This window comes from Leucoraja erinacea, chromosome 14 (assembly GCF_028641065.1).
Source record: "Leucoraja erinacea ecotype New England chromosome 14, Leri_hhj_1, whole genome shotgun sequence".
Lineage (NCBI taxonomy): Eukaryota > Metazoa > Chordata > Chondrichthyes > Rajiformes > Rajidae > Leucoraja > Leucoraja erinaceus.
This window is the reverse complement of record NC_073390.1, coordinates 50,537,573-50,547,337: the sequence shown is the minus strand read 5'-3', so window position 1 is coordinate 50,547,337 and position 9,765 is coordinate 50,537,573. Positions and strand designations below refer to the sequence as shown.

Sequence of the window (9,765 nt, the reverse complement as noted above, 5' to 3'; positions counted from 1 at the left end):
ATCATGAGAGGAATAGGTCAGGTAGATGTCCAGAGTAGGGGAATCAAGGACCAGAGGACACAGGTTCAAGGTGAAGGGGAAAAACTTTCATAGGAATCCAAGGGTTAAATTTTTCACACAAAGGGTGGTGGGTGTATGGAACAAGCTGCCAGAGGAGGTAATTGAGGCTGGGACTAACCCTTCGTTTGGGTTAGACAGGTACATAGATAGGTTTGGAGGGATATGGACCAAGCGCAGGCAAGTGGGTCCAGTGTAGCTGGGACATTGTTGGGCGGTGTGGGCAAGTTGGGCTGATGAGCCTGTTTCCACACTGTATCCCACTATGACTATCATAGAACATACACAGCATATGGTAGAGCACTAAGGAATGTAGATACACAGAGAGCTCCAGGGATCCGTCCATTGATCCTTTAAAATGGGGGCGCAGGTGGATAGGGAGGTGAAGGAGGCATATGGCATGTTTCCCTTCAGAGACTGTAGCATAGAATTGCACATTAGATTGCAACTTTATAAAACACCGGTTATACAGTTTACGAGGGAATCTTGTACTAAAAGCGAATGGTATGTTAGCATTCATAGCAAAAGGATTTGAGTATAGGAGCAGGGAGGTTCTACTGCAGTTGTACAGGGTCTTGGTGAGACCACACCGGGAGTATTGCGTACAGTTTTGGTCTCCAAATCTGAGGAAGGATCATTCTTGCCATAGAGGGAGTACAGAGAAGGTTCACCAGACTGATTCCTGGGATGTCAGGACTTTCATATGAAGAAAGACTGGATAGACTTGGCTTGTACTCGCTAGAATTTAGAAGATTGAGGGAGGATCTTATAGAAACTTACAAAATTCTTAAGGGGTTGGACAGGCTAGATGCAGGAAGATTGTTCCCAATGTTGAGGAAGTCCAGAACAAGGGATCAGAGTTTAAGGATAAAGGGGAAATCTTTTAGGACTGAGATGAGAAAAATGTGTTTTACACAGAGAGTGGTGAATCTCTGGAACTCTCTGCCACAGAAGGTAGTTGAGGCCACAGTTCATTGGCTATATTTAAGAGGGAGTTAGATGTGGCCCTTGTGGCTAAAGGGATCAGGTGGTATGGAGAGAAGGCAGGTACAGGATACTGAGTTGGATGATCAGCCATGATCATATTGAATGGCGGTGCAGGCTCGAAGGGCCGAATGGCCTACTCCTGCACCTATTTTCTATGTTTCTAAACCCATAACCTGCATCTGGCTTTACTCAGATAGGAGCATTAACCGTTAAGGCCTTCAATAAACCCACCTGTTCTATAGCCACTGATCTCCAACTTGTTTAATTTTGTGTCTGTGCGTATCTGAGTAAAGCCTGATACAGGGTAAGGGAATAGCACAGAATTCCCTCCTTTAGACAGTACAAGAAATACCGTGTGCAGTTCCAGTCACCAAGCTGTCGGGAGGAAATGAGAGAGTGTGCGGAGGTGAATCACCAGAATCTAGCTGGATTGGAATAATTTAGTTATGGGATGGCTACGCTGGTTTCCCTTGGACCAAAGGGGCTTGAGAGATGACCTCAGAAATGTATATAAGATAATGAGAGATACCGATGGGGTAGATAGTCCAAAGATATTCCCTTTGCATGGTATAAAAGAAATAGGGTACAGTTTTAACATGAGAGGTAGGAGCTTTAAATTAGATTAGAGGTGTAGGCTTTTCACACAGTGACTATTTGATGTTTGGAAAATGCTGAATAGAATGGGGTGGGGTCTGATACAATTACCATGCTCAAGACAAATCTGTATTTACACAGATTTAGAAAGTAATCTGCAGTAAAGAAAGCGAATGGTATGTTAGCTTTCATTGCAAAAGGATTTGAGTATAGGAGCAGGGAGGTTCTACTGCAGTTGTACAGGGTCTTGGTGAGACCACACCTGGAGTATTGAGTACAGTTTTGGTCTCCAAATCTGAGGAAGGACATTATTGCCATAGAGGGAGTGCAGAGACGGTTCACCAGACTGATTCCTGGGATGTCAGGACTGTCTTATGAAGAAAAAGACTGGATAGACTAGTTTATACTCTCTAGAATTTAGGAGATTGAGAGGGGATCTTATAGAAACTTACAAAATTCTTAAGGGGGTTGGACAGGCTAGATGCAGGAAAGATTGTTCCCGATGTTAGGGAAGTCCAGGACAAGGGGTCACAGCTTAAGGATAAGGGGGAAATCCTTTAAAACCGAGATGAGAAGAACTTTTTTCACACAGAGAGTGGTGAATCTTGGAACTCTCTGCCACAGAGGGTAGTTGAGGCCAGTTCATTGGCTATATTTAAGAGGGAGTTAGATGTGGCCCTTGTGGCTAAGGGGAGCAGGGGGTATGGAGAGAAGGCAGGTACAGGATACTGAGTTGGATGATCAGCCATGATCATATTGAATGGCGGTGCAGGCTCGAAGGGCTGAATGGCCTACTCCTGCACCTAATTTCTATGTTTCTATGTTTTCTATGTAAACAAGGCATAGAAAGGCATAGCGAGAGAATGATAATATTGGTTTCCTGATCTCGTGAAAGATTTTGTAGGATCTTGTGGGGAGAACACTAACTCGCTTGGGGCTTTAAAGTATCTGCTGTAGGCGGTCCACATATTTCAAGCAGATACAGAAGGTTAGGATAATTGCTGCTGGCTGCCATAAGCTTTGGGTCTGGTTTGAGGTCGTGATCTTCAAATGCCCCTTTCTTCAGATAACCAAAGGGTATGCTGGTACAGAGATGAATCTCTTCATCAAATTCTTTCTGAGAGAAACTGAAACACATACTTGCCAAGAAAAAAAATGGTCGGCAACGCAGGTAATATCTGTGGAGATAGAAACAAAATACATTTTACAAGTTAAGAGACTCTGCTGGTCAGGCAGCATCTCTGGAGAACATGTACAGGCAACGTTTACAGTCTGGACACATCTAGATGCCTGCGTCTAAATTTTACAATACATTTTGCAAGTTAATGACCTTTCATCAGAAAGCTTATTTTTCCCTTCCCAGTCCTGCGGCATATATTTTATGCTTTTCCTCTATAAATGAGTGGAAATTTTAAAAAATGATGGTATTAATTTTTGAGCCAAGACCAAGATTTTCATTACTAAATGAACTCGTGTACGACAAAACTTGTGTTCTGGACCCACTCTTTCAAAGAGTCAAGATTCTGTAGAATACATAAACTGGATTTCGTATCATAAACTAAAGAGCGCAGTTCACCTTAGATGTGCATGAAAGGAGATTCAGTGTAAAAGCTGTTTCCTTACAAAATTTCCAGCAGGGTTTATATCAAAGTGAAGTTTTAGTACAGCTCAGAGGAGCTAGTGTTCCAAACAAACTCCAGTTTCATGCAAATCAGCACAGCACAGCACAGCAAGCAGACACATGGATCTAATCCAATTAATTATGATGTTCAGTTTCATTCCAGTTGACTACAAAGAGCCAATCTGGGGTTTGCATTAGTTTAAGTTAAGAAGGTTGTCAGTTTCAGAAGTTGGAAATGTTCACATACAGAATGCAGAAAAAGTTATTCTTTAGAAATAACGTTTAAATCACATGAACATGGCAATAATAATTTCAGTTTTGGCAGATTATTTGCAGGAAATCTATTTGAAGTGACCACTTAATGTAATCAAATTTACCAGGTACTTCATCCAGCCCTGGCATTTAACACTTTTGTGCTGCCTTCCCAAATGGTTTCCCTATAAAAGCACAGCATTGTATTCCTAAAAAAGAGGATCATCCAGTAATATTTTGCTGAATAAAACGAGTGCTGATTTTCTTCAATTTATGAACTGAAACATTCAATATGCTAAACCCTACAACATCCACACCCCCTCCTGAGGGCTGATGATAATCTGCAAACTTCCTCATTAAACCATATGGCCAATCTTTGACTTTTAGTCTAATTCTGAAGTGTGAGAAATCTTTAAGAAAAATCGGGTGCAGGGCACATGCGTTCGATGTGACACATCATGAGATACAGTTGCGTGAAATAACATTTGCTTTGAAAACTATTTTTAATAGAGCATTGGTATCTCTCGAAGAACTGGAAGCATGTTATGTCTGTAGACATTATTAAAGGTCATGCTTAAAAAATGCCAACCATGGATAAATAGTTTCAATGATCTTGCTTACTTCTGGTATTTCTTTTCTTCGGGAAGAGGGTAGGAAGAGGGGGGATGACATTCATTTCATGCTGGGCATAATGCAACTACAAACATCCAGATTTGCTTTGAAGAAGCACATATAATGTCAAGAGATATTATAAATGTTATTTTGACATCAAACTATAACCTTCATCCCCCTCTTACACAATTCATATTACCACTTGATATTTTGAATAGGTTTTTTTTATTTTAATGTTTCAGAAGTAAGAGGAATGCCGTTGAAAGCATCTGAGCAATACATATTTATTGTTAGCCTTGCTGTGGCCTGCAATGTTACAGTCATTTTTAGCTAACTTAAAGGATCCATGTACTCAGTAACTCAGGGAGAAGGAGAACAAATTAAAAAGCCATCTAGGCCCGCCTAGATTCAAAACACATACAATTTGATTTTTATATTATTTCTAATCACACGTTTGACATTTGTACTTAGATATCGAAAACATTTAGCATATGCAATTTGTATACCAAGTCGTCTTATAGTAATAGCTATGTCCACATTTTAATTCAAAAAAGGTATTATACTGAGAACGGTGTTTTCAGGACCAGCACACAGCCCTGTGCAAAAACTCTTGACTCGTGTACAAATTAGAAATACTTCATCGTCCTTTCATCTGAATATGAATTCATGAAATGGATTTCCACATTGCCCTCAATCGCGGCATTCATCTTTTTTTTTCTTATAAAAACCTCAGGAGGTTGTTCCACCTCTCATAGACTTGGTCTTTAGACTTTAGAGATACAGCACGGATACAGGCCGTTCGGCCCATTGAGTCCTTGCCGGCCAGCAACCCCCTACACTCGCACGATCCTACGTACTAGGGACAATCCCACCCCGGACGTAACTGTTGCCTTCAGGGGTACAATTACAAGATACTAAAAAAGTTTTACCCCCACTAAGCACAAATGTAAAGGAACCACAAACCCGATACAGACTAAGGACGTCTTTGAAATCGGAAGGTGTGGAAGGAAACTGGTTGTTTAAACCCATCGTGTATCGTCACAGAAATGTTTGAATGGTGCAGACTGCTGACAAAATTTCGTACAGGTTCAGCACCCGTGGTCAGGATAATTTCACCCAAGAAATTAACCAGGGTGTACTCTGGCGCTGCGATGCCAGGGAGAGCGCACAAACTCCATACGACAGCATTCAGCGAACCACTATGGCAGCCACCTAGTCATTGCCATTATTCAGAATTAATTAATTCTATACCATTCAATGTCTGAAGATCCCCTAACCTATTGCGAAAAACTAAAATCTGTGCATAGAGTTGGATTATAAATGTTCCATTCTCTGTATTCACCCTGTATCTGGAATATAGTTTTGGCTAACATCTAACAATCACACCTATCTTATTGGTATGAACTACATACAAAACAATGGAGCAAAGCCTGGTGACAAAAATGATGCATCACTGAGCAAAATATTTTGTATGAATATTGCTTGCCTCCAGTGCACTTAAAGTAGTTAAATGAATATGTTTCTGTGGATGTCTCGAATAATTATTTAATACCATACAAAGACTGTAATGTTTGAGATCTTGGAAATTAATATTTGTTTCTGAGTTGTGAATTTTCACATCTCACGTGCTACTTTAAGGCTTTGAAATAAAATAATAGGATATTAACCCACACATTTTTCACACACAATTATATTTTTGCACTATTTAAAAGGGTCCAATTTGTTCATTTTAGGAAAGGCAAAAAGAAAACCTGCTGATCTTCTAAACCTGAAAGAAGGAGAGATGCTGAAAGAGAGAGCAGGTCAGGCAGCAGATCAGTTTTGATGAGAGGCGTTCAACCTGTAAGGCGAACTCTCCACAGATGCTTCCTGAGTTACTGAGTGTTTCGATTTCTTGTAAATGAAAATAACAGGGCTTCAGATGCTGGAAATCTGAACTAAAAAGAGAAAACCGCTGGGAACAATCAGTGCATGTAGTAGATCCATGTAAAATGAATTGGTACTCGTGGGTTTCATATCTGAGACGTTTGCGACGGGTCTTCAACCTGAAACATTAGCTCTCTTTCTCTTGCCACAAATGCTGTCTGACCTGCTGAGTGTTTCTAGCATTTTCAGTTCATTTTAAACCCATATTTGATGATGTTAAAACCAATTTGTTAATCGTAGGTATTGGGATCCCATAACTGGGTATCGTTTCAATACCATTGTGAATTACCAAAAAAAACACATGAGCTATTTGGTAATATCAATAGAAAACCCCTCCTGTCACAAAGACAGTGATTGTTTTGTTAAGACCCCCTCTTGTGGGCACCAGGCTTCTTTCAATATCTGCTCCAAATGGTCTTTCCTAATTTGACCATTGTAGCCAAGCTACTGTCACTCTCGTCCTCACTGTTATACCTACATATACAAGAACAGCATTTATGCAAGAGAGTAATTGGACCAGGACCACTTGTCTGTGGTTGTCCTCTCTGAGCCTGCATGACAAGATGGATGTTAGGCCCCTATTATTGTCCTTGTTAAGACAAGTATACTCAGTGGCGATCGAGTGTCCAGTTAAGAACATAGAGTACTTTCTCAACTGCTCACAACCACTAACACATAGAATCCCAATGAACTCCTCGAGCCACGAGCCAAACCAATTTTTATTCCAGAAACAGAAGGCCTACTGTCTTGACCTTAATTCGCATAATAGGTCATTCGATTATCGCAAAGGACCTGGATTAAACAGTACTTACAAGGTCACTTGAAAGGCCACAGTTCAGAGAGAAAAAACATTTGGACTGTGTAGCTCGCATCAATATGATTGATTTCTAATCGTTCTGATCCTCAGTGGAGCCATCAACCATCGGTATGTGCACATTCAGGCACGAGTTTGCCTCCATTTATTGTTCGACATTTGCCCAGATTCCAAAGACTGATGCATCAGTGTGTAGAAGATTTTTTTTTTTTTTTTTTTAAATCGGCATCATCCCACTTTAGTTTTCCAACTTCAGTTTTCTTTCCCATGTTTTTTTGTTGCTCCATCCCCCCCAAAAAATCAGCAAAGTGGTCCACACTAGACACACACACACTACAAATCTCAACTTCGAAATAAAAATTGCAGATCCTTAAGGCCATATTATCATGCCGGGAATTCTGACAGAGTCTCTTTACGTGGTAAATGGCCATCCTTCCTTCTCTAAGCACCCAGATGCATTAACCAGCGTAATACAGGACCGAGATTGCTTCTGTAGACTTGTTGTGTCTATGAAATGTGGTTCATGACTTAAAATGTCTTTCATGTGTTTCTGCATTCTTTCTCTTTAACTTAAATCCACCCGGGGTGTTTTAAAACCGCTGCAAACATACACTTAAACTTCCATTTTGTCCACAATAGTTCCAGTTACGTTTCTCTACTGTACACATTTAAGGCTCATGATGACTAACATCATTACACATTTATAGCCGGTCTGGTGAGAAGATGTATAGAATTTAAATGCTATGTATTTAGCATAAATCAAAATAATACTTGTGACTAGTGCACAGGAACTGTTCTGCTCCTAACATCAATGACATGTATGGCCTTTGGAGATATTTGTAACCACATTTCACCATTTGACTCAAATCCATTCAACTGCAGCTCGTCTACTTATAAAACATTGTACAGGTCTTTGCAACGTTATAGAGTCAAGAGTCCGACAGCGTGGAAACAGGCCCTTCAGCCTGATTAGTTCGGATTAGTCTGTAGCTGGTCTCCAGTTAGAAAAAACGTACGATTGCACCATCAATGAAGTCGTCTTGAGGTCAAAGTGTGACCATTATTATGGTATTACATTATGGTCAAACAAAAAGCAAACTAATCCCACCACGCAATATTTGGCCCTTACAGACCACGAAACCAATCCCCACAACTTCGTGACTTTAAACCACCACGTCTGTCCGTGTTTTTTTTTTCTCTCTTGCTAACTGCACATATATTAATATTCCGCCATCCTCAAAATCTAATGATGCACGTTTCACTTGTGGTACAATTGGGAAAATGTACACGGCAACACAATACATCGCAGGTAATATCCATTATTAGTACAAGCATAGCCGGGCCAGTGGGATACATCTAGATATCTCACCCACAAGCTAAACACCAGTCATTGTGAATTAACGTATGATGCTTCGGGGAGATGGGGGAAGTTGTGTCAGTGCTGGCTCGTCTTGTCTGGCTTCGACATGCAGCTGGTCGGGATAAAACGGGGCTTTGTTCCTCGAAGGGTCATTTTTTTGGGGGTGGGGATGAGGGGGAGATAGTGCGGCCTCGCCTCGCCTCCAGCCGTATATTGACTATGTGTTTCTCCTGGGTGCAGAGGAGGAGGAGGAGGAGGGCGCCCTGATGTTTCCCTGCGCGTTGGCGTCGGGGCGATACTTGAGCCAGCATATGACCCATGTGACAACGACGGAGAACAGGGCGAGGATGCTGGCTACAGACAGGCAGATGGGGCCGACGGGCGAGGGAGAGCTGTTGTAGTGGTTGACGAATATCAGGCCGGTGAAGAGCAGCACCACCATGGAGAGGAACGAGAAGACCACGCAAACGCAGCCGGCGGTCAGGGCGGCTCTCTTGCAGTTGTGGCAGCTCTCGTAGGGAGCCGAGGGTCCCGGGGAGTGGCGGCTGCTGGCGGCCGCCGAAGGGGTGGCTAACTCGGGCTGCTCAGCGGCGCTGGACCGTAGCTGCTGCTGCTGCTGCTGTTGCTGCTGCTGCTGCTGCCGCTGGTTGTATCGGTGCAACTGAGGCGTCGGGGGCAGCGCGTCCTGTGGTAGCGGGTCGTTGCCCACGTACAGGGGGAAAGCCTCTGTGACCTTGGTGTTGTTGGGCAGGTTGTGGATCATGTAGTCGGGCACCGCCGTCCTGTGTCGGCAAATGGGGCAGGCAATCCTCCATGGCCGCTCCTCCCTAACGTGCAGTGTAGTCAGGCACTCCTCGCAGAAGGTGTGGAGACACTCCAATATCTTGGGCGCCCTGCGGTCCAGGTCAAAATAATTGTAGCAAATCTTGCACTCGTATTCCTCGTAGGGAGTCGTTGCCTCCGCTTCTGCCATAACATCTTCAAATAAGCATTTGGGGAAGGGAGGAGGGGGGTGTGAATAAATAAGGAGAGAGACCCAATAAAAAAAATAACAAATCTTGCTTTTACGTTTCAAAAAAAATAAAAATAACAAGCACCAAAGCACTCACGTCACCGGGATCTGCTGCTTTTCTCTCTCTCCCATTTCCCCCAGCCCCATTTGCTGTTAATACATGGCAATCCCGCTCGCACAGCCCCGCATTTTGTCCCGTCCCTTTTAATAATAAAACCAGCCACTCGACTTTGATGCGAAGACAGGGATGGGGTGGAGGAGAGAGGGAGGGAGGGAGGGAGGGAGGGGGCATGATGATGTAATGTGGCGGCAGCAATGCGAGGTTCCTGAATCGTTCACGGATGAGGAATCGCTCGCAAAGGAAAGGAAGGTGGGGGGTGGGTGGGTGGGGGTTGGAGAGAGAATCCTGATAACCTTTCTTTGTTGGTGCTGCTATAACGCTCACCATCAAGGGCGTTGAAATAATGCAGCGTTCGTGTAAGTGGACGAGGAACAGAAACAAAAATAACGGGAGTGCAGAAAGCGGATTG

The 9,765-nt window shown here is 42.8% G+C and overlaps 1 protein-coding gene across 1 annotated transcript; it reads right to left on the bottom strand.

The window, feature by feature from the left end:
- Nucleotides 1-8,291: 8,291 nt before the first annotated feature.
- Nucleotides 8,292-9,511, bottom strand: LOC129703807 (RING finger protein 222). Its single transcript, XM_055646511.1, has 2 exons — nt 9,333-9,511; nt 8,292-9,201 (listed from the first exon to the last, which is right to left on the bottom strand). The coding sequence occupies exon 2, from the start codon at nt 9,194-9,196 to the stop codon at nt 8,441-8,443; it is 756 nt and encodes a 251-aa protein (XP_055502486.1). The 5' UTR covers nt 9,197-9,201; nt 9,333-9,511; the 3' UTR covers nt 8,292-8,440.
- Nucleotides 9,512-9,765: the final 254 nt, after the last annotated feature.